Source organism: Dasypus novemcinctus, chromosome 4, assembly GCF_030445035.2.
Source record: "Dasypus novemcinctus isolate mDasNov1 chromosome 4, mDasNov1.1.hap2, whole genome shotgun sequence".
In the NCBI taxonomy this organism is placed as follows: Eukaryota; Metazoa; Chordata; class Mammalia; order Cingulata; family Dasypodidae; genus Dasypus; species Dasypus novemcinctus.
In genome coordinates, this window is record NC_080676.1 from 15722263 (window position 1) to 15748553 (window position 26291).

General features: G+C 36.4%; 1 protein-coding gene across 2 annotated transcripts in view; it reads right to left on the reverse strand.

Moving 5' to 3' along the window:
* Window positions 1–23293, reverse strand: part of LOC101413223 (phospholipid scramblase family member 5) — a 40181-nt gene extending 16888 nt beyond the window's left edge. The window contains exons 1-4 of one of the 2 annotated variants that reach the window (XM_071214451.1): window positions 23207–23293; window positions 18160–18226; window positions 3340–3382; window positions 2170–2390 (exon numbers count right to left, since the gene is read on the reverse strand). In XM_071214451.1, the coding sequence (XP_071070552.1) occupies window positions 2170–2390; window position 3340 (222 nt within the window). In that variant the 5' untranslated portion in view covers window positions 3341–3382; window positions 18160–18226; window positions 23207–23293. Of the gene's footprint in view, window positions 1–2169; window positions 2391–3339; window positions 7981–16047; window positions 16143–18159; window positions 18306–23206 lie in introns of those variants that run through there. The other variant, XM_071214450.1, reaches the window with a different exon arrangement.
* Between the last annotated feature and the right edge of the window lie 2998 nt (window positions 23294–26291).

Here is a 26291-nt window from a genome sequence, read left to right on the forward strand (position 1 = left end):
CTTGTCAACTTTCAGCTTCTCTACCTTCAATTAAAAACAAATGGTTCTTGGGCTCTAGAGACATTAGAAACTACAAGCAGGGCAGACAATCTCAGGAATTTGGCACCCTGTCAGTGGGCCTTACTTTCGAATATATGCTCCCCAGTGTAACAGAGTTAGACTCATTTACAATTTTCCTACATATAGATCTTCTGCCCCTTTTATTTGAACCTAGAATTAGCACTATGCTAGTTAATTATATGTTCCAGAGACTTAAATCTTCAATTAGCTCATATGCTGGTTTGAGGCCTGGATATCAGCACAGTTGCAACACCTATCCTCCAGTTCATTCGACTTGCCCAAGACAACTAACAAAGGGATGGCAGTGGACAACGCCCATCATCAACTGCAAGCGAGACATGGAATCTAAGGCCCTTTCAATTAGAAGAACAGTGGGCATCACCATCCCCATATCCTCAAGGTTGGGGAATGAATGATGGACTAAAGTAGATTTATTATTATTCTATTATTATTCTACTACAGAATTCTTGTTATTCTAGCAACCGTAGAACTTGCAACATTGATATAAAGGGTGTGGCCACCAGAGGTTCTGAGGGGAAGGAGAGGGAAGAACAGATGTAACATGTGGGCATTTTTTTGGACATTGAAATTGTACTGCATGTCATTGTAATGACAGAGCAGGCTATTATACATTTTGTCAAAAATTATGAAATTGAGTCAGGCAAAGTGAAACCTATAATGCAAACTATAGTCCATGGTAGCAGCAATGCTTCAGTATGTGTTCATCTATTGGAAAAAATGTACCACACTAATGAAGGATGTTGCTAATTGGGAAAAGTGTGGGAGGAGGAGGGTGGGGTATATGGGAATTTGCTATATTTTTGATGTAACATTTATATAATCTAAAACTTCTTTTAAAAATAAGTAAAAAATAAAACAAATCTTCCTGCAGAATTATAGTTACTAAACACCATTCTGATGGTTGGTTCTCTTCTTCCCAAGAGTTAAATTGGCAGCTGCTTTTTCAGTCTGTATTTTTATATTTGATCCCAGTTTGTCTAATTTATTTATTTTCTGTCATACTGCATTTCAGTATATTTACATAAACAAAATAAGATTCATTTAAGATAAGTTGTATAGATGCAAATAATGAAATAATTTCACATCTAAACCAAACCAGCTGCCATCTCCTGATCTCATTTTGTTGTTTCTCCTAAACACTATGAACATAAGAGCTGACTTCACCAATTAATGTCATGGAAACCACCATGTGTTTTGGTTTTTTTTGGTTTTTTGTTTTGGAAAGAAAACATTTTAGTGAACCACCAAATCCTCAAGATTTTCTGTTCCTTAAGAAGCATCACACTAATTCAAAACTATTGAAAGGTTAATGGAGCCTTAGTTCCAAATGTATGCCATTTTTAAATTTTTTAAAAATTTAATTTAATTTTTAAATATATTTTTTATTTTTTTAAAAGATACTTAGATTACACAAAATTTTATAGAAAAAAATATAAAGGATTTCTATATGCCCTACTCCTCACACCTCCCACACTTCTTTACATTAACAACTTCTTTCATTAGTGTGGTACTTTCATTGCAATTGATGAACACATTTGGAGCATTGCAACTAAGCATGAATTACAGTTTACATTGTAGTTTACACTCTCTCCCACTCAATTCTGTAGGTTATGGCAGGATATATAAGGGCCTGTATATGTCATTGCAGTGTCATTCAGGACAATTCCAAGTCCCAAAAATGCCCCCATATTACACCTCTTTTTCTCTTTTTCCCTCTCCCTACCTTCAGCTCCTCCCATGGCCATTGTCTACACGTCAATGTTATAATTTCTTCCATTGTTAGAATACCAATAAGTCTGTAGTAGAATACCAGCAAATCTACTCTAGTTCGTATTTTATTCCCCAATCCTGAGGATTCTGGGGTGGTGATGCCTGCTCCATCTCTAATTGAGAGGGAGCCTTGATCCCATATGGCTGTGGATGGGACTTTTGGACTTGCATTGTAGACTACCTCGGTTCCTTGGTATGGTGGTTGTGCATCATCACCTCCTTGTTAGCTGTCCTGGGTGAGTGCAGTGAAATGCCATTTAAGGAAATCATTGTGAATATTTTCAAACAGGGGAGGGACACCCAGAGCCAATGACTAACCTCTTGTAGGTAGCAAGGGCACCAGCAGCTATTACACCTCAAGGGCCTATTTACCGTCATCACCTCTCGACCTGAATTATCTGTGATCCTCAGGGTGCAAGATCGCAATGTGGAACAGAAAGTACGATTGAAGCAGATGCTTTCCTCTACTGCAAAGTAAATTCTTTGTCCCATGCGGTTTTTGATCTCGTATTTGTTTGAGGTCTCTGTACCTAGTATCACTAATAGAACCAAACAATGTAGTCAAAATATTGCTGTTGCATAGAATCAAAATATTTTAATAAGTAAAGGCTGTGTCAGTAAAAGAAAATAAGCAGAATGACTAATTATTAAGAATATGGTATCTTCTCAACACAAATCTACTTGCGTGCTTTAAATTTTGAGTTCTTAGCTGTTGAAATAAATGTTGAGACCAAATCACTGCAATTAATTAATTTTGTTTTCCTATACATATGGACTTGGAAACATGTAGTACCACTTTTCAACTAAAGAAGGAATGCTGTAAGGAAGAATATTGTTTAAATAATAATTCTGCTATCATTGTGGAAGTTAATGGGACAACTTACAGTAGCAGCAGTGATTTTGTCTAAAATTTCCATCTGGCGATATATCTATAGCCACATGCTATTCTGCTACCTATTTATTTCTTTTTGACAGTTGTTAAGAATAATACAGAATATTAAGTACAGGAAATGTTCAAGTAATTTTCAGTCATTAATTCGTAATTCATAAATTTGTTTATTATTAGTTTGCCTATTTGGAGAACAGGATGAAACAATAAAACAGTGGAATTCTGCTTTGATGGATTCTTGTTACATACTTTCAAACTTGAATTCTAGTTCTGAGATTGATAAGAAAATATAAACTCTTAGTGTCCTTGAAGCTGATCAAATAATTTAAATCCTTTTAAGATTACATACAATATTAGAATTTTAATGGCAATATCACCAAAGAGTTGGAGATTTTTATGCTTTAAGTTTTGTCTAAAGCAGACTAATAATTTCACCTTCAGTTTTTATTAAAAAAAATAGACCTAGTGCTCTTTTTGATCTAACTGTAGTCTACATATTTAACTTTATTATTTATGAAATATTTTGCTGTAAAGAAACTTCTGAAAACTAAAATATTATTTTCCACAGTTTTAATAAATACAGAATATAATATACTTACTTCCAAGAAGCTCCACCTGCTGGTGTATAATTATCAGGTCTAACTGTTAAAGAATGAAATAAAGTGAATAAAAAATATTATATCAAACATTTTTAAACCTTTGGAGATATTGCTATTCACCTATCTTTTGATACATGGTATTGATCTTTTGTTTCCTGTTAGGGATATAGATGAAAATAAAATACAAAAGATAGTAAAATGTGTTTTAATCAATGTTATGAGAACACTGAAAATTACAAGGCATAAATGCTTAAAACAAGAATAGGAACCATGATTAACTCTTGAGTGTCTGTGTTAATGGGAAATAAGAATAACTCTTGGAAAAAACACTTGGAGATTTTTAAACAATCTCTGAATAATAATGTTTAAGATGCTTCAAAACACTCGATTTTTTTTCTTTTTTTTTTTAAAGAAATTAATGATTTGAGTGACTGGCCTCTCCTCTCAACCCCTACCTGACTCTACTTTATTTACTTTGGTCATGCAACAACTTATTCTTCACAGTGATGTGGTATGATGTGGTATGATGTGATGTGTTTGAACTAGGTTATTCTATATATCTTTCTCATTCAGATTTTCCTTTGGGCCAAAGAAAAAAATAATCCTGCTCATGCCATCAAAGTACAAATTTAAAAGAGTTATGCTGGTAAATATACAACATAATAAAATTTGCTGCATGTAATTAGTAATGAAGTTAACTTACAGAGATAAAGTACCCACCAATAGCTGAGAAATGACAATATTAAAAAGAATCTACAATGAAAATTGCTTTTTTAAGGAAATATGCAAAATGTGTACTTAGAATATATTTTATTCACATATATTCTAAATTTGATATTCAGTACTTGAAGATCCACTAAGGCAAGGTGATCAACACTGCTTATAGTGCTGATCATTGTACTTTTGAATGCATAATATTTCTACTTTGCATTAAATTTTCTTCCATTCATTCTTTTCCCTTCACATTAATAAGTCCACTGGTAACTGGTGAAGTGAAGAAGTCATCATTAATATTTGGTCTAGATTAGGCATCAGAGATGGAGAAATTTGAAGCCATGCTATTTTCTTCATTCTCCTATTTGTCGTTCTGAGGCAGAGGTAACCAATATCATTTCCCCAACTTTTAAATCTCATTATTGGTAAAAGAGTGCAGCTAGGGTCTTTTAAGATTAACAAAAATATCTTGTGAAAACTAATTTATAACTTGAAATCACTCTAAAACCTATTTTAACAATTAGGGCAAAATGTTAATTTTTTTCTTTCAGATAGAATTAGTCTTTTGTCACAGACTGAGAACAGCTTTGGTCTCAGCTTTGGAGGCAAATGGGGATTGTGATATACATGCTTGTGTAGCAGTGGATCTATGCAGGGGTAATTTAGACATGGAGAAGAACTATGGAGCAAAGACCAAGGTTTAAGTTTAGGAAATTTGAATATACATGTCATAGATCAATTTTGGGCCTTGAAATTTAGAAAGTAGAAATTTAGATCCACCCGACAATGAAAAAGGAAGTAGTACCTGTCTGATAGCCAATGGCAGTAGTTAGTTGAATGATTACCAAGAGGGAAACACTATTCTAGATATTCTGACATAGTATCTAATTTAGTCCTCACAATAACTCAGAAAGGTAGACATCATTGCTCCTGTTTTGTAAATTAGAGAGATGATGGAATTTGCTCCCAGAGCTTGTAAATAGTCGGGATAAGATTTGAACCTAGGTTTGTCGCTGCCCATGCTTCCGACAGGGTTTCAACTTTGTTACTCTAGCTGCATTACTAATTTTAGGTACTGGGGGAAACAATTTTTGAGTAAGACTATGGAATGTGAGTGCCTTGCCTCCCTACTTCCTCTACTCTTTCACTTATCCCGTACTTTGCAATCACATTTTGTCTTATTTCTGACTGTGGGCAAACCTCTTGGATTTCAGGGTCTTGTTTTGTTGTTTTTAGAGTTTCCTGTAAGTAGCTCTGGTGCACTCACTAACCATGGTTTAAATGAGCCCTTTCAATTGTTTACCATTAGTTGGTAGAAAAGAAATTGTTGGGAATTTTAAACAGATTGACTCCTATGTTCAGGTGGCAGGGCAAGTAAAGTGCTGCTTGAGTATGAAAGCTACAAAAGTGAAGATATAATGACAGCCTTGGACAAACAGTCTGAGAATTAATTCTTACACATACCTTATCGTATTTATAGGTATAGTAATTCCATTTAACATATATCTCAAAATAAATGGGAAATATTACATTTACATGGAAATATTGTCAACTCTAACTTGCTACTCTTACCTATAAGTGTAAATATAAGTTATGATAATTGATTATCCTTTGACATTATTATGAATATGCTAGTCCATGGAGAAAATAGAAACTATCAATTTTATTTTTAGATTTAACCTGCATAAGCAAAAAGGAAATATTTGTTAATTGCACTATGCTCCCTGGTTAATGCATAGTAATATATACTCTATAACCACACATGCTCTCTTCACACATTGTACCATATGGCTACAAAATACATCACTAAGAAACTGTTATATGCTTATAGCCTATGAATTTTTACTGTCTTAAAATTTTTTGAAATGTTTTTAGGAATTTCTTTCAAATTGTTTATGGAAAAAAGACATTCGATAGTCATTGGATGAAACTTATTAAAGCGAACATATAATTTCTACTTGTTTCATTTAGAAGATATTTCACCAAATTTTTTCCTGATCATTTCTTAAAAATGTGATTTTTCCAAATGTTCATAATTTAATTCTATGGCTTTCACATGAAAGTTAACATGCAAAAATTTTTTTGTGTTTTGTTTCTTAGAGAATAATGGGACAAAATCTTTACATTGCTCATTTACTCTTGTATATGCATATTGCTTGAAAGCAAATGAAATAAGTATTCTTTTGAAATAAAGTGAATAAATTAGTTTTCCTTTAGAAGTATTTCTGTTTTCTGAAAAAGATTTCCAAAGGTGTATTTTTGGAAAATTCACTCCATTTTAGAACAGAAGCCAATGGGTTCATATTTCTATTTATTGAATGTGAAAAAAAAAAAAGTATTCTTGTCAAGCATCTGGCTCCGGGTGTGTCATCATTCATGGGTGGAAGAAGAATATGGGATGACCATATGTGATCATCAAACCTCAGCCCTCTGGCACTGGTATATCACTTTTATACTTGGCAAAACCTTGTCTGACAACATTCCCAAACAGCTTGCAGCAGTTAATCAACTCTAGTCAGCTATTACAGCTGATCCTTTCTGCAGATGGAAGAGGGTAGGTTAGCTTTTCCAGCTCTTTTACATATCTCCCTGTGCTCTCCAGTCTCTAAAGTATATTTGTCTGCCAGTGGGTTTCTGGATAAGGCATCTGCAATTATAAACATTTTCCCAGGAACATATGCTGTGTGCAGCTTAAACCCTATCAGGCATAACAGAAATCTCTTGTACCTTAAGGGAATTAACACAGAGATTTGATTTTGATAAAGGAGATAGACTTTATAGTTTGAAAGAATGCCAAACAAGCTGAAAATTGCAGCAGATGTGCTGACATCTCAATATTAGTGTAAATGTATTTCTAATCTTTTGTAGGATAAAATACAAAAGCAACAATAATATGCAAAAATATCAATTGTTATTAATGTGCCGTATAATTCAGATGATGATATTTGTTGATTGATTTAATATAAGGCTTGAATCATTGCTTACCCTCCAATGACTAGAATAATGGCTCTACCTATAATGGCTAATAATGTAGTTATATGAGCTTTTGAGCAAACTGGCCTGGAGATGTATCAGTATCAGAAAACGGTAATGTTAACCTGAAATTTTGCTTTCCCTTGGATTTCTATCCATTTTGAGATTTAGTTGAAGACTGAACTCCTCACATCTTGTGGAAGTCCCTATTGTATACCTGAACCCTTAATCTTTGTATTCTCTAAAGACCTGCACACTTCAAAATTGTGCAATTATCTGACATGAATATGCTATCTTGAATAGTACATCAACATATTTTTGTCTTGCCCGTTACATTGCAGATTATTTGGAGATAGAGGAGTTGCGTTTTTACTTTTCATATGCCTTGAATATTATAGATACTCAAAAAATGTTCTTAAATTAAAGAGTTGTTGGTAACTAAATATATTAGACAGTTCCTTGAAGATAAGTTTGCTGACACCTTAAGCAATGAACAGAACGTGTTAAACAGCTCAATTATAAGTATTCAGTCTTGTCATTATATCAAGCAAATAAGGAAAATAGAGATAGCAATAAAAGTAAACATAAATTTCTTCCCAAATAATAGAAATACAATCAATCAATATTTTATAATTTCATGATTTATGATAATTTTCTCAGTTCAATAAATTATTAGTTGAAGTCCTTTGAAATCTACTTTGATAAACAAGAAAACTAAGTTTGCATTCATTTTAAAAGGAAAATATTTGTAGAGAAATAAAAATGAAAACACCTGGCTTAAATATTCTAGACCAGGAGGGAGACTGACTGTTGGCAAGAAAGTGCCTGGCGGAGAGAGACCTGGCTCCCACGCTTGGTTCCCTGGATTGGAAGGTGAGGCATGAAGGTTTTGATCTGGTTCTGGAGATCCAGGAAGAAAACTAGGCAGGCTTCTACCTCTTTGATTCTGTGCATCTGCAAAAGAATGGAAATTTCAACCTGTGTTTAACTTTAGGATATTTCATTTAGTCTTTTGTTTAATATTTGTTACTTCTTGATTCAGGGGATAGACTATCTTCTGCTGCCGCTCAATTCACTGGCATTCCCTTCATGTTCACGGCTCATTGCCACCATTCTTTGATATCTAAGGCAGAGGATGAGAGATGTGGAAGCTGCTGGTTGTAGCACTATAGAAGTTGTTGAACAATTTGCCCAACACAAATGAGTTTAGAAAAATTGTGTGTGTGTGTTTTTTTTTTCAGTAAGTAAAATATCTGTTGAAAAAGATGAAGAATTATAAACCACAAAGGGAAAATAAATGATAAAGGAACTAGATACTCCTGCCACCAAAAAATATTATTTTTAAGGGGCTAATCTAAATTATAACTGCCTTCCAAGGCATATTCTCCCTCCTTCAAATATTATGTGGGTGCCTCACAATATCCAAGGGTATTTTGTCTTATGTCATCAATCATACTGTTATGGATAGGTTTCATTCAATGCTTCTCACACTTTAGCTTGCATCATACCTATCTAGATGCTTGCTAAAACATAGATTGTCGGATTCTACTCTAGAGTTTCTGAATCAGTAGTTAGATGGGAGAGAAATTGAAAATTGTCATTTCTAAATATTCCCAAGTGAAGTTGATGCTGCTGATCTGAGGAAAGATTTTGAGAAGTAATGGTTTAATTCCATATTCTACAAGAATATGCATTACTTGAGAAGCTGCAAGCTTCTTAAGAGCAGGAAGATATCTAATATAGCTTTGACATCAAATTGTTAGCTGGTGTTTTGAATAAAAGTGTCCAATAATGTTTTGGCAATATAAGTCCCTTTGTAATTCACCCTACATTACAAAAGATAAAATAGAATTCTCTAATGTTTGGCTTTGATTTTTGAGAAATCACCTAGTTTCTATACCATTATCAAAATGTTACAATTTCAGACATCTCTCCGATTGGAATCTGGAGATTTGCAATTTACCCTGAATTAGCCTGTGTGGTATTATGCATGAGCCCTAATAAGTGGTGTGTGCAAAAGCCTTTTGTTTTTTTTCCTTCCACTGTTAGTTTTCCTTTACTTCCCATATGACTATCATTTGGATATTCCCTTCATTTGATACAATATTTCTTTCAAAATCTATGAATATTTTAATTTCTCATCTTTATTAATCCATCAAGTATTGCATCAGCATTTTCACATGTATATTCTTCAAATTTATCGACATTATGCTGTTTTAGATTGAATGACGTGAGTGTTGGTGTGGAACAAGTTTTGTGAAAGGGATCATTATAAAGACGAAGTAATTTAAACAATTCTACTGGACAAAACTGAGACATATGAACGGGAAATACAGGCACACCTCAGCGATATCGCAGTTTGGTTCTAGACTTGCACAATAATGTGAATATTGCAATGAAGCAAGTTACGTGAAACTTTTGTTTCTCAGTGCACATAAAAGTTATGTTTACACTATACTGTTGTCTGTCAAGGGTGCAATAGTGTTATTCCTAAAAACAATGTACATACCATAATTAAAAGTACTTTATTGCTAAATAATACTAACATCCTCTGAGCCTTCAGGGAGTTATAATTTTTTTGCTGGTGGAGAGCCTTGCCTCGATGTTGATGGCTGCTGATTGATCAGCGTGGTGGTTGCTGAAGGTTGGATGGCTGTGGCAGTTTCTCAAGATAACACAACAAGGAAGTTTGCAACACAAATTGATTCTTCCTTTCATGAAAGATTGCTCTGTAGCAGGTGATGCTGTTTGGTAGCATTTTACCCATTGTAGAACCTCTTTCAAAAATGGAGTAAATCCTCTTAAATTCTAAAGCTGCTTTATCAACTAAGTTGATCTGTTATTCTAAATACTATGTTGTCATTTCAACAATGCTCATGGTATCACCAATAGGAGGAGATTTTATATCAAGAAACGACGTTCTTTGTTCAGCCATAAGAAGCAACTCCTCATCCGTTCAAGTTTTATCATGAGATTACAGCAATTCAGTCATATCTTCAGGTTCTACTTCTAGTTTTAGTTCTCTTGCTCCTGCTTCTACATCCATAGTTACTTTCTCCACTGAAGTCTTGTACCCATCAAAGTCATCCATGAAGGTTGGAATCAACATTTTCCAAACTCCTGTTAATGTTGATATTTTGACATCCGTGAATCACAAATGTTCTTAATGTCACCTGGAATGACAAAATCTTTCCAGAAGGTTTTCAATTGGCTTTCCCCAGATCCCTTAGAGGAATCGCTACCTATGGCAGCTATAGCCATATGGAATGTATTTCTTAAATAATAAGGCCTAAAAGTTGAAATGATTCCGTGATCCATGGGCTGCAAAAAGGATGTTGCCTTAGCAGGCATGAAAAGAATATTAATGTCCTTGAACATCTCCATCAAAACTCTTGGGTCATCAGGTGCATTGTTAATGAGCAGTAATATTTTGACAGGAATTTTTTTTCTGAACAGTAAAATAATAAAATACTCATTCAACAGTGTTGTAAACAGATCTGCAGTCATCCAGGCTTTGTTTTTCCATTTATAGAGCACAGGAAGATTAGATCTAGCATAATTCTTAAAAGACCTAGGATTTTCCAAATGGTAAACGAGTACTGGCTTCAACCTAAGGTCACCAGCTGCATCAGCACCTAACAAGAGAGTCAGCTGTCCTTTGAAACTCTGAAGCCAAGCATTGAATTCTCCTCTTTAGTTATGAAAATCCTAGAGGACATCTTCTTCCAAAGGAAGGCTGTTTTATATACATTGGAAATCTCTAGTTTAGTGTAGCCACCTTCATCAATTATCTTAGCTAGATCTTCTGGGTAACTTGCTGCAGTTATCACCTTGCACTTTTATGTTGCAGAGATGGCTTCTTTCCTTAATTCTCACGAACCAACTTCTGCTAGCTTCCTTTTTTATTTCTGCAGTTTCCCCCCCTCCTTAAGCCTTCATAGAATTTAATAGAGTCAGGCCTTGCTCTGGATTAGGCTTTGGCTTAAGGGAAGGCTTTAACTGTTTTGATCTACCAAAACCAGTAAAATTTACACCATATCAGCAATGAGGCTGTTTTACTTTTTTATTGTTCTTGAGTTCAACACAGTAGCATTTTTAACTTCATTTAAGAACTCTTCCTTGCATTCACAATGTAACTAACTATCTCACACAAGAAGCCTAGTTTTCATCCTATCTTAGCTTTGGACTTGCCTTCCTCACTAAGCTTAATCCTTTTAAGCTTTTGATTTAAAGTGAGTCATGCAACTCTTCCTTTCACTTGAACACTTAGAGGCCATGGTAGGGTTATGAATTAGCCAATTTCAATATTATTGAATCTCAGCAAATAGGGAGGCCCAAGGAGAGGGGGAGAGAGCGGGGTATCAGCCAGTTGTGAAGTAGTTGGACCACACAACATTTACCCATTAAGGCTTATGTGAGCACTATTCGTGACACCCAAAATAATTATAATAGTAACACCAATGATCACAAATCACCATAACCATTAAATAATAATAATGAAAAATTTTGAAATATTTTGGGATTACCAAAATGTGACACAGAGACACGAAGTGAGCACAAGTTATTGGAAAATAGCAGTGATGCTCAACATAGGGTTGCCACAAACCTTCAATTTGTAAAAAAATTCAGTGTCTGCAAAGTATAATAAAGCAAAGCACAATACAGTAAGGTATGACTGTATAAGAAAACTAGTTTTGGATTAATGTAAGGAGAAAATCTATGAAGCTACACAAAAATTTGAATAAACACTTGTAGTGGTTTGGGGATGCATGTACCCCAGAAAAACATGTTCTTTAAGTTAATCCATACCTGTGGATATAGACCCATTGTAATTAGGACTTTTTGATAATGCTACTTCAATTAAGTTGTGACACATCTCAGTCAGAATGGGTCTTAGACCTCTTACTGGAGCCCTTCATAAGAGAATGTAAGTACAAAGAGAGAGCCAGGGTAACAAGAAGGTGAAATCAGTGAAACCAGGAAGAGAAAGAAGAGACCAGCAGACACTGCTATGAGCCTTGCCAAGTGTCAGATGAGCCAAGGATCACTGGCAGCTGCTCTTTGGGAAGGAAACATTGCCTTTATGATGCCTTGATTTGGACATTTTCTTGGTCTCAAAACTATGAGCTAATACATTCCGATTGTTCAAAATGAGCCATTGAATGGCATTTGCTTTAAGCAGTTTAGGAAACAAACAGATTCTGGGACCAGGAGAGTGGGGTGTTACTATTGCAAATACCAAAAAAAAAAAAAAAAATGTGGAAATAGCTTTGAAATTGGGTAATGTGTAGAGGCTAGAAAAATTGTGACCTATTTTATAGATTGGTAGAAATATGGGCCTTAAAGATACTTACAATGCAGACTTAGACAGAAATGAAAAATGTGTCATTGGAAACTGGAAGAAAGACCATCTTTTATTTTTAAAGTGGCAAAGAACTTGGTAAAATTGAGTTCTGATGTCAAATGAAAGGCAGGATTTAAGAGTGATGAACATTTAATTGAGGATATTTCAAAGCTAAATGTAGAAAGTGCAGCTTATAATAAAATGCAAAATGAAAGGGATGACCTGGGAACTGAAGTTCTGGGCGCAAAGAACTAGAAATTTATGATTTGGAAAATTCTGAACTTTTGGAAAGTGAGTGCCCAAAGAAGAGAGCTGCATGGGAAGGTAAACCTCGACATGGATCCATCCAGCCATTTCAGTGCAAATGCAGTCTGGAAATGTTGTTATCCAAAAAGAAATGTGTGGAAATTTCTTTTGTCTGATGGTTTGGACTCCTGTGTACTACATGCAAAACCTGGCAAATTGATTGCGTGATCTGAATGAACTGAACCACTGTCAGCCTGGACTAAAAGGGACAGAAAAGGAGCCGATTGAAGGAAAGCTCATTTCAGGGACAGAACCGTGGAAGCTGAGGTTTGAATCAAAGACATTTTCTCAGACCAAGAGAGCAAGCCCACCTATGTATATGGAAAGGGTGCGTCTGCTCCTGCCCTGTTTGCGAGGAAGAGTGCTGTCACCGTCGTCAGAGAGGGTGGAGAGCATTCCCAGGGCCTTATGGAGAGCCTGGCCCCTCAAATTCATCGAAGCTTATTCGGGAGAGGGGAATATTTTTCTGTATTTTTAAAATCTCTTAAAAACAAACAGTGACCCAAGGTTCATTTAGAGGTACTAAGTTCCCCATCATTGAGAGAAGCCAAGCATAGACTGCATGAACACCTGTTGGGGATGAGAAATAACTGTTGGGGAGCATGGGCGATAAGGAAAGTACCCTTTGGATGTGGAGATAAACTGGTTCTTGTAAGGACAGACTTGTTGAGATTGTGTATCAGGGTAGCAGTGATGATGGCTAACTGCCAGTTGATTCACTTATTTATTTAACTCTAAGGTTCCAGGAATAGAATAGGAAGGATCACTAAGTTTGTAGTGGGCTGCAACACTCTGAATTTGGACATGCCTTATGGTTATGACTAAATGGAAACAAATTTGTCATTTGACCCCACTAAGATAGAGCTCTGTGCTAAGACTGCCAAAGCAGTTTACTTGCCATGAGGACTCTTTCCTGAATTTCTCCAAGATCTGGGGCAGACCAAAAGGATAAAGGCTTTAGAATTTTCCTTGCTCTATCTATCTATCTATCTATCTATCTATCTATCTATCTATCTATCTATCTATCTATCTATCTATCTATGTATCCATCTATCTATCTATTTATTTCTTTATTTCTCTCCCCTTTCCCCCCACCCCCATCCCGGTTGTCTGTTCTCTGTGTCGATTTGCTGCATCTTCTTCTTTGTCTGCTTCTGTTGTTGTCAGCAGCACGGGAATCTGTGTTTCTTTTTGTTGCGTCATCTTGTTGTGTCAGCTCTCTGTGTGGGCGGTGCCATTCCTGGGCAGGCTGCACTTTCTTTTGTGCTGGGCAGCTCTCCTTACAGGGCGCACTCCTTGTGCATGGGGCTCCCCTACGTGGGGGACACCCCTGCATGGCACTGGGCCAGCTCCACACGGGTCAAGGAGGCCCGGGGTTTGAACCACAGACCTCCCATGTGGTAGATGGACACCCTAACCACTGGGCCAAGTCCGCTTCCCATAGAATTTCCCTTGCTCTTGAGGAGGCAGCCTGAATGAGCCCCAAGTCAAAAGCCCAGATAAAACTATGTAACCCTATCTCAGATTTAGAATGTAAGCTAGTGAGTGGTATAGCAGTAATAACTGCAAAATAGTAAAAGGCAACATCAATGCTTCAGCCTTAGTGCCAAAAGCACTAATTGATTTTCTGAGAAACGTAGAGGCATTGCGATGATTCAGGCAAAATAGTTCACAGTGATGAAATTCAGCAGAGTGGCTCATCTAAGGGTAGACATGCATAGCTATTGACCATAAAAGGAACAAAGGAGCTGCTAAACATGCTCTATAATTTGATGTGGGTGGTGGCTACACTAGTGTATCCTAACTTTGGAAGCGGGAGATTACATTTGTTGCTCTTTGTGCATTTTGCTATACACATGTTCTCCCTCAATTAAAAATAATCACATATATAGTGGTTGTAGCAGTTTGATATGGTTGTGAATTCTAAAAGTAGATATTGGACTATGTTTGTATTCTCTTCTGTACCTAGGCATGATTAAGTTATGATTAGGGATTTGATTGGGCCATGTCATTAGGGTATTTGGGTGGGGCTTCACAGATAAAAGGCATGGCAAAGGACAGAGTAGGAGGGTTTTTGATGTTAGAGTTTCGATGTTGAAGTTTGATGCTGAAGCATTAAGCTGGAGCCCCACAAAATAAGCTCACAGAGGAAAGAGAAGCAAGCCCAGGAAGAGAGAAACGTTGAGCCCAGGAAAAAGAAGCCTGAGGAAGGGAGGAACCCAGGAAGCCTGAACCCTGGCAGACATCGGCAGCCATCTTGCTCCAACACATGGAAATAGATTTTGGTGAGGGAAGTAACTTATGCTTTATGGCCTGGTATCTGTAAGCTCCTACCCCAAATAAATACCTTTATAAAAACCAGCCGATTTCTAGTATTTTGCATCAGAACCCCTTTGGCTGACTAATACAGTGGTCAATTTCTGATAATAGCTGGTAAAAGTTTATTAGTTTCTCATCAATTGTAATTGTTAAAAAGACTAACATATGGGGATGTGGATATGGCTCAACAGATAGAACTTCCGCCTACCATATAGAAGGTCCAGGTTTCGATATCCAGGGCCTCCTGGCCCACGTGGCAAGCTGGCCCACGTGAAATGCGGCCGGGTGCAAGGAATGTCGCCCCCCACGGAGTGGCCCCTGTGCAAGGAGTGCAGCCCCGTGCACAAAGGCAGACCTCCCAGGAGTGGAGTCACCCAGAGGAGAGCTGACGCAGCAAGATGACACAACAAAAAGAGACACAGAGAAGAGACAATGTGAAATGCAGCAAACTAGGGAGCTGAGGTGGAACAAGAGAATGATCACCTCTCTCCCACTCCAGAAGATCCCAGGATGGGTTTCCAGAGCCTCCTAATGAGAATACAAGCAAACACAGAAGAACACACAGCGAATGGACACAGAGAGCAGACAACAGGCCAGGCGAGGAGAGGAAAGGGGGATTAAAATTAAAAAAATTTAAAAAAAGCAGATAGCATTTAAAAAAAAATAATTTAAAAAGACTAACAAACAACCCCAGTTTTATCAGGTAAACTACCTTTACCGTAACAAAATGCTGTAGGTATTTTGGCGTCTGGCAAGTGGCTCTACATCCCCGGCTCAGATCTTTAGGTCCTGAGACCTGACAGCAGGTTTGGAGGAATTGACACTCTTGGGGACCTAAGCTGATCACGGCCAAAGCCAGTATTCAGAATTAGAGGATGGTTCATCTCAGTCTGAAACTGCTGGGCTCACTGGTCTGAAATCACTTGCTTCCTCTTCTGGAATTTCAGTTAGCACTGGAGCAGCTTGAGGGGAAAAATCTTGTTCCATTCAGATTATTCAGGAACCTCCCGTTTTTCTAAAACCTGTCCTTAGTTGTGATCCTTTATACTAACCTGTGGCATCCAGACTACACAGACGTTTCTTCAGTTCCAATGACACTCATCATTCACACTGTCCTTTGGTTGGGTAGTGCTGACTGACATGCCTACTGAGGATGTGAAATATCAATCAGCCTGCATTCCCTGCGAAAATGTTAATTGCCAAGACAGTTTCATGTGCCAGAGAATATCGTGATGCTTTAAATGATGTGCTAATATATGTTTTTAGGAGATGACACATAAAAATACATTGCACATAAAAAACACCCAAATGCCTAAGCATTTAAAATTTCATTATAAATAGTTTACAGGTATTGAATCTGACAACATTGTTCAGTACTAATGTCAACCGTCTATTCTGTCTGAACAGGTATGTGCGATCATGTTTAACTTCTGCTATTGAGGAAAACTGCCCACAAAAATATCGTGGGTAAACAGTAATGATCACATGACTTGCTCTCTCAAGCAAGAAATGGTAATTAAGAAGGAAGCTTCAAGTTACACTTCAACTCTTTTAAGGAGTGTAAGGGTCTTTAATAGAGATTTCATCCAATTCCTGTGTTAAAATTTGGACTAGATTGCAGAAGGAGTGTTAGCTTTCCACCTGAAGTTTTGTCTTTCAGTTTGGTCTTGAGTCCAGGTCCTCATCACTGCTGAACATCATTGTTTTTCGATAGGTTAATCATATTTTGATCAAAATATTGCTTTCTAGTCACTAGTTTCTTCAAAGTTTCAAACCACCAAACTATGAAAAAATTCTTTGAATTTCTCCCTGGCTTTGAATTTCTATATACTCTTTTAAAAATGTATAACTAGCTTATAAATATTTTATGGGCTTTGCAACTCTTTACCTCACAGGCTACAATTGTTCCTGTAACTCTTATTTTATAAAAGGATGAAGGGTTTGGACTCTGTTATGCCAGTCTTAAATGAAAGAAAAGTCTTGTCAAGATCTTTTTTGGTTTGTCTTTGAAAAAAAGAATGACATGCATGTATTAAAATTAATGATTTTACTGATTCAGGTCTGTATTTTATAATTTGTGGTTTCCCAATAATACTCAGAAGCCAGTCTATATTAAGTGTTGATGAAAATTCGAAAGATTACCTTGTTACCTTGTTTATTCCATATTAAATATCCCAAGCTGGATTTTGATAAGGGAAGCAAGTAAACATAAAAATTTAATTGAATGGATCATACATTTCATGTAGTATATTACAAATTGGTGGATTCTTGTATCCTACTTGTGATAAGATCAAAAGGTTTTCGCCAATGATACTAGTAATAATTCTTCATTCTAAAACTTTTCTTCATAGCTTAGTGTTTAATTGTTTGTTCTGATAATGGAATGAAGACATATTCTAATTTCTTCTTTATACAAGTTTCAGAAGTATTTTCAGTGACATTGCAACACTTCACCTTAAAAACTAACCACATCCATTGTCCTCTGAGAAATGCTCTGAAGTAAGACAGCACTAATGAGATTTCTACCATTTCAGATATTTGAGGAAAAATTTACTAGCTTCCCCCCAAATCTCCAATTAATTTGCTTGCTTAAAAACAGATATTTTCTGTCTGATTTTGACGTTAAATTTACTATCAAAGGAATTTTGATAAGTTTTTGCTTCATAATCCCAAAATATTTCTTTATCAAATTTATTGGGATGCTTGAACTCTTTATAATAAATGGCTGTATCATATATTTTAAACAACAAATCGGAAATTAAAAAACTGTTGGACTGTACATTATTTAACACCTTCTACTTTATGGTGAAGTGAGAAGTTTTCTTCAAATTTCTTTAAACTGGGAATATCAACCTGTCCTGTGTTTGACATTAAATATTCCCATCTTAACTGCTGCTATGTAGCTTTTCTTATTAATTCACTATATTTAAATTCATGATATCTAAAACATTGTTTGTGTCTTAACTTTTACATTTTATCAGGTGCAATTTTTTTATCTTCCATGCTCCTTGGAGTTAAAATTTAAAAATTCCAATGTTCAGAAGCAAGAGATGACAGCTTTTAAAGTATCAATCACTCCCACTAATTGTAACACCTCTGTGACTATATAATTTCAAAGTTATAATATAAGGAAAAATGTATTAGTTGGCTATATTTACTCTTACCTTTAGAGGCCATGAAGATGTCTGAGTCACTTCTTCAAAGGCAGCCAGGTTAAAAGAAACTGCTTTTCTTTTTGCAGCAAGGAGAGGAAACACAGCATGCATAAAACTTCAGAAGGTGTCCTTCTCCTTCATGTCAGCTTACGAACAACAGAGGAAGGAATTGCCTTTCTGTTTCTAGAATGCTGTATTTTGTCAGTTTGGACAACAGGGGGAGATGAAGCTATCATTAAGGGTAAACACTATTCAGAAACTATCATGTCACTTGGTGGCTGAAGGAACAATGTGAAAATAATAAAAATCAGAAAGGAAAATACACAATAGTTATTTTGAGTGTCCTATTTACTCTTCATTTTTCTTTATTTTTTGGAATATACACTTTTGAATTCACTATTGCATCAGACATAGTCTATATTTCTAATTTCTAGTTGTGTCTTGTTCCAGATAAAGTATCCTATTAAGTGTACATTTCTGCCAGTTCTGAATACAATTCTTTACATTTTCAAAATGTTGGCATATCATTACTTTTATTTTTTTTCCTTAGGACTTCTCCCTCCCCCCGAAAAAAACAGAAAATAAGGATGTATTCCCTACTATTTATGTACATAAATGAATCTTTATCTTCTTTTTAAAAATTTAGCATGGTTAATCAGACTTATTTAAAATAGAAGTCTTCAACAGTCACACAAAGTTAATTAAAATATATAGGTGATAATTAACTACAGTGCACACCAAGGGAAAAAAACCCATTGTAACCTTGACTAGAAAATTCATGTTTTGAAATGCAGCTGACCAGGTGACCAAGTCAATTTCCCTGAATGTCATGATTTGCAAAGGTTGAACTTGTAGACTATACTGCAATATTAGCAAAATTATTTGCTTCTCAAAGTAGTTAAGCACCTGAGAAGGCATAGATAGTTTTGAAATATTTTAGAAATAAAGTCAGCCTCACAAGTTGTAGATAATCAAAACATTTGGTATTTTTTACATGGCAGGGTTTGTTGTTTGTTTTTTTTCTGGACATGTTTGAGGTTGGAAAAAAAAACTGCCATCAGAGCTGGACTCAGATGTGATTTCTTTTTTTTTTTTTTTTTTTTTTCAGATGTGATTTCTTTTCACAAGCCTTTTCTGTTACTTTACCAGAATTGTAGTTGGTGCTGGGGTTTAATATATATCCAGGGGATCTGAATCTCTGGACTGACCATATGATAGCCAGGCCCTGAGCCTCAACAGACTTCAGCTCCTACACTCTGGTTTATTGGACTTACCCCACTCAGCTAACATGGAGGTGAAGAAGGTCAACCACCACACCATGGAGCCAAGAGTGCCTACAACTGAAAGCAGGAGAATTGCATCCAGCATCCATGTGGAATCTAAGCCCCCTGTTGACATAAATGTGGAATGGACACAACCAATCCAAGGTCCACAGGATGGAGGAATAGAATATGGATTAGAGTGGACTTACTGATATTCTATTCATGAACTATTGTGATTAGTAATCGGAGAAAATGTGGCATTGGTGTGGAGAAAGTGGCCATGGTGGCTGCTGGGTGTGGGGAATGGGAGGAAGAGATGAGATGTGAAGGTGATTTTGGAACTTGGAGTTGTCCTGGGTGGTGCTGCAGGGACAATTACCGGACATTGTATGTCCCCCCATGGCCCACTGGATGGAGCGTGGGAGAGTGTGGGCTATGATGTGGACCATTGACCATGAGGTGCAGCGATGCTCAGAGATGTGTTCACCAAATGTAATGAATGTCTCATGATGATGGAGGAGATTGTAGCTATGGGGGGAGTGGTGGTGTGAGGGGGGGTGGGAGGTATATGGGGACCTCATATTTTTTTTAATGTAATAGTAAAAAAAATGAATAAAGACAAAAAAACTGCCATCATTTCATTTGTTGTTTTATAAAAAGTTGTTTAAACATGATTAGCAATTTTTATTTGTAAATTTATGTTTTCTAAAATTTTACCATGTCGTTGGCATTTGGAAAAATTGGGATCTGAAAATTGTTATTAAGATGTTTTTAACATTATCAAAGAAGGTCTTTTAAATTACAGTTATTACTGACTAGTTAATTTTGACTGGTTTACAAAGCACCAAAGTTTGTAATAAGAAATAAAATCAAACATGATGGTTTATACAAGGTCAGCCATCTAAATATTTGGACATGGCCCTATGACTGACTCACAGAATCTTTCCATTGTTAACCTGCAGGGGAGATTTCCCAGGCCACTCAACAAGGTAAGACAATCGAGGTGTGGGCGCTGTTTCTTCCTTCATGCATCTTTTCTCTGTCCTGCCAAAGACGGCTCACACATTTGTTTCTTCCCTTTTGAACACCCAGCAAATAACCAGCGCGAGGTCTTGCCTTTCGCCATTATTTTCTGTTTCCCAGCAGCCTTTCTCAAGTAGAGAACTACAAAACTTTCCTAATGCAACACAGAATCTCAGGTGTCCTCGCTCCGTGTGCTCCTGCAAGCAGGGGTTGCTGCTCTACCTGCGGGCCTTGCCTGCTCTGCTGCAGCCGCTGCCACTGTCCTGCTATTCCACCTCCTCACTGCACTCGTCCCTCCTCTCCTCGTGGAAAAACCTGGAGCAACTCTTTATTACGCAGAATGGTAACACCAACTTCTCAGGGCTGTGCTCCGAACCGTTCACTTTTTCAGCAGCGTCGCCTGCACTTTGCCATCAGGATGCAGTTGCTCTGGTGCCCTCACTTGATTACACACCACAGAGCCAATAAGAGGCAGGTGTGCTTAACCCACGGCTTGAAGATCACATAACATGGTGGGATGGGGTATAGGGAACTTAAAAATGGATATCAGAAAATCTCAGCTCTGGGGGCGTTCCACTTTCACCGGAAACCCCCTATAGGCGGTTTCTCTCTGAACTTGTGATCCGACCCTCTGCTAGTTGGGCTTGCCCCTCTGCTCAGGAAGCTCTGTCTTAGCTGTCCTTGTCTCCCTTGAGTGAAGAGATGGGTATCCACCTGTCTCCAGTTCCAACCAAAAGGAATAGAAAAAAATGCATCATAATCTCTGCACCATTATCCTCTGCCCACCGCTCTTTTCCAGGATAGGTTATACCTGTTTCTGAAGGTATACCCACTCATTATTACATTACTGTTCAATACTTTCCCCAAAAGAAAGGGTAGATATTTGACTTAAAATTTCATGGCTGCTGAGATTCGTCAAAACAGTCTCCCTCAGTAGAAGGGGAGAGACAACCAATTTATTAAATCTCTAGTGAAAGAAAGGAAATACTACCTGTTGTAAAACAAAACAAAAGTAGTAAAATGCTCCAGATGGCACCCTCTGGGGAAAGGATGGGGAATGGACTAAGATATGAGCCCATACAGGACCAAGGGCTGGATAACTGACTTTAGGAATACTTCCTTAGCTTTAGAGGTAATCTGCCTCTAGTACTATACAAGTATGTGCGCCTAAAAATTACACACACACGAACATGTAGAAGTATATATGCACATATGTGTACGAACATCTCTATCTATCATCTACCATCTAGCTAGAGAATTATTTGTATTTCTTGACTAATGTAAATATTATTGTAGATATAATTTTAAAACAAGTTTTCCACTTAGTAGTACGTTCTTTTAAAAATTCATGATAATGCATAAACATTTAATTTGTTCTTCACCAGTACATGATTTTTTTTTATGAATACAATGAACATATTTTTTTGACTATCGCCCTTTTAATGGATATTTAGGTTGTTTCTATTACATAAGACAATGATTCTTATGCAATGTGTAGTAGTCCTTTGAGGGTATATATCTAGAAGTGGAATTGTGGAATTTGCTGTTTTATGGGATACGAAAATCTTCCATCTGTATTAGATATAGCTGAATTGATTTCCAATGAGCTTGTATCAATTTCCATTCCCAGCAATATTGGATGAGCATCTCCATTTCCAGTTATCTCCATTGATATTTGGCTTAGTCGGTGTAGTGAGGAATTAGTTTGGGGACTCCCAAAAATTAATTTATCTGGCAAAAGCATCCAGAGATGTTAATTTAAATTACAGGCTGAGTAATATAATTACCTTTGTGTCTATCTATGTATAGGATATGGATCCACATTTAGCAGCCATGCAGAACTAAGACCATAAGACATGCATTTCTAAGCATAAATATTATCCTTGGATTTAAAGTTTCCTGTATTAAAATCAGGAAAGACATGACTACTAGGATATTCTTTCTTAAGGAATGAAATGATGGTAGGTTAGCTCACCTTTCCTACATGCCAATAAGAGATTTCTCATCTCTTCTCTTTCTACCTACGTAAAAAGATATTGAGGCAAGGACTTAACAAAAGAAAAAGAGTCTTGCATGCAGGGTAGGATCTGTGTGCATATTAGAGGGGACTGGTTCTGGAGCAATTATATCTAGAGAGATGCCCATTCACCTGGATGGCATGGTTAAGTCTCCCTCACTTAGAGTCTTGTGTGCAGAGACTCAATGGGGCAAATGGTAGCCTATAGTCAGTATATTATAAGACCCAAAGCAGAAGGCAAAGTTTAGTCCGTATAGAAGTCCTTTTTTTTTTTTTTTTTTTTTTTTTACTTTCAGCCTTATACTGAAAATATTAGTTAAATTGAATAGAGTTCTTTGAAGTAATCTATCTTTAAAGGTCTTAGCCCTTCTGGCATTTACTTGACCTGTTATGCATAATGCATCTTTTTAATAGTTTGTAATGTTAATTTCCTCTAAAGATTTTATAGGAGAGGGAGTATGATGAGGGGTTCTGGCTTAGAGAAACATTCCAGGATATTTCACAGGAAAAAGAGATAAATATGTACTACGTGGACATATGAGCAGTTATTTATACAGATGTCCTCAGGATGTGTGTTTATGTGTGAATCTGTAAAAGAGAGAGAAAGATAGAAGGAATTGGAGCTACCAAGTAGATTGAGTGGTAGAATTAAGAAGACATGAAAAATCTTCAGAGACCGCAATGCTTCTCACCGAGAGCTGCTTTACCACTTTGAAAATCTTTTTCCTTCTATTATTATTCAAGATATATTTACCTTATGCCTTGGTTCCTGTGCCTTGCTCAGTGTGGTCAGTTTGTTCTCCCCACATCTGCCTGCATCTTCAGATAGCACCAAAATGCTGCAATGAGCCCTTCGTCAGCTGCAGTAGACAGCCTAGCAGTGTTCTGTACAAAACAGCCTTCATTGACAGCAGCCATATCACACACAGTCCGTGCAGCTGCAATTCAATGCCAGCTATAGATAAACCAACAGTTTTCTGCAGCACATTCTCTTTGTATGACCAGAATTGAAAATAACCTTCCCCGAGCTTGGGTCCCCTAAGTGCACAGTTTCCCATAAAGTGAAATAATTACTATAATAAATATACATTAAACACAGAGGCAAATTACATTAGAGTTAATTTATGCTTATTAGCACATGTTTAGTATCTACTTCTGATGCTACATATAGACTTGATCACTGAGAAAATGAAATGTCACTGCATTTAAATGCATGCATTGCTAAACGGTGGCTAAAAGAGTGGAACGTGACCCATATGCCATGTAGAATATTGCTTCATTGAATAGGAGGTTACAATTTGGTGGAAATGGAAGAAGATTCCTATTTTAGGCCTGCTTTGATATTTGCATAGTTTTTGTCATTGTTTTTGTTGCCCAATGAGAGCCACTAATGCAGGCCCTGACCTACTGCAGTTATTCATTAAATGCTCTCTGAAAGAATAATGGAATGGAGGTCACCAAAAGAATTGATTCTGGTTTGGGTCCTCCTTAATTATTTTACCTGCAAGAAAATGTATGGACTTTGAGAAATGGATAAAACTATGATCTGTTCCTGACTCAAATTATAGCCATTCGTGACTCGAACAAGATACGTGCATGTATGCTATTGTGTTTTAGGTATGACTGGAAATATAAACTGCTAAGAATTGGGGAAGACACATTATTGAAGTGTTATTTGAGACCTTAATAAGTGATGGGATTGTTAGGTGTGGTAAAAATTTAAGATAAGAAATTTTCAGTCACCCCCAAATCCGTCTTCTTACTCAAACTCATTGACATGAACAATTCAGGTGTATTTTATCACATATCATCTTGACCACAGATCTTAAGAGGTAACCATGCAGTGTTAAGCCAAAACATTTATTTGTATGTATCAAGTACTATGTTATGCTCGGGAACTGCAAAGAAAAATAAGGAATGTAAATAACAGTCTAGTTACAGAGACAGCCATGGGAAAAAATAATTACAATGAAATGCATAAAGCTTAAAAAGTACTACAATTACAGTATGCATAATATAAAACAGATGACGTTAAGAGCTCTGTCTGGTGGTAGGGCTTTAAAAATTTCTTATAGGAAGGGTATCTTATCTGGGTTCAGAATGCTAATAGGATATTTGCAAGGACAGAGTAGAAGAGCATTGCAGGCTATATGAGTTGCATTGCTAAAAAAGTGACATCAAGCAACAATGGGTTTGTTGTACGAAATAAACATATTCCTAAAAGGATGCAAGATCAATTTAAACTGTATTCATGACTCAAATCATTGTCTACATTATTTGAAAAATGATTTTTAAATCCCTACTTCAGTTTCTGTGAATATCTTAAGTTTTAAATTCTGTTTGCATGAAGTCTATTTCTGCTTTGTATAGTTTTTTCTGATGCTATCTTAGTCATATTTCTCTTAAGATACTAGATATTCTAGTGCAGTGCAATAGGAATGTAGTGAGAGCTCCCTGTATGATTTTAGAATTTCTAGAAGCCATGATAAAAAATGAAACAGGTGATATAGTGTTAATAATATATTTTATTTAACAGTGTTTTTTCAAAAATATGATAATTTCAACATGTGGCACTACCCAAATTTCAAGTGCTCAATAGTAACATGTAGCTGGTGGCTACCATATTGGCCAGGGCAATCCCAGCATATTTTTCCAGCATAAGACCTGGCTGGTAACAGAGGACAAGTTGCTTTATAATTACGTGCTTGTTAAAAATATATATACAGTTTAAAATCATTTTAGGCTTTAATTTTTAATTTTAATTTTTTTTTACAATAAATACAATGCATGGATATGGAAAACTAATTGAAATCATAGGGGGGCGGATGTGGCTCAAGTGGTTCAGCACCTGCTTCCCACATGGGAGGTCCTGGGTTCGGTTCCCGATTCCTCGTAAAAACAAACAGGCAAAAAACAAAACACACACAAAACAAACCAACAAACAAAAGAACAGTTCAGGGGAGACAATGTGGCTCAGTTGAGTGCTGACTTCCCACATTTGAGGTCCAGGGTTCAATTTCCAGTCCCAGTACCTCAAACAGGAAAGAAAAAAAAAAAGATTATACTGAAAAATGAAAAGTGAAAAGCGAGATTGTTCTCTCCTTCATGCTATTTCCTTTCACCAAAAGTAATTACTGTTTTCTCTTATATTTTCAAGTAAAAAAATCTACATATGAGAATATATATTTAGAATTTCTACCCATATAACGTCTTATTATACACACACAGAAAGAAAAAATTAAACTAGATGTCATTATACTCTTAATGGAATTGCAAAAATTAAAAGGACTGACATTTCTTATGGATTCATAGGATAAGGAGCAATTTGAGCTATTAGAGATTGCTGATGGCTGAGTGTATTGCCACAAAAACACTGAAAACAGTTTAGCATTATTTAGTATATTTGAAAAGCACATACTCTGTGCTAACTTTTAGACATATGTCCTGAAGAAACACTTGCACCTCTCTATCATGAGAAATATGTGAGAATATCTGTAGATGTATTGTTTGTAATAAGCCAAACCAGGAAAAAAACAAAATGCAGCAAATTCACAATATTCACAAAGATTGATAAATAGTTGCATATATATATATAATGAACTATGACAGAGAATTAAAAATGAATGTATAACTACATGCAAGAATGTGTTGAATGAAAAGTAGCAACTCAGAAAAACACTTGTATAGAACGATTCCAATGATTCCAAAGGCATTCCTATAAATAAAGCAAGCAAATGACTGTCACAAATATCAGATTGGCAGGAGGGAGGAGAGGGAGGTTTGTGGATGGGTAGGTCCTTGCAAGCGGATTCTGGGGTCATTGCAATATTCTGATTCTT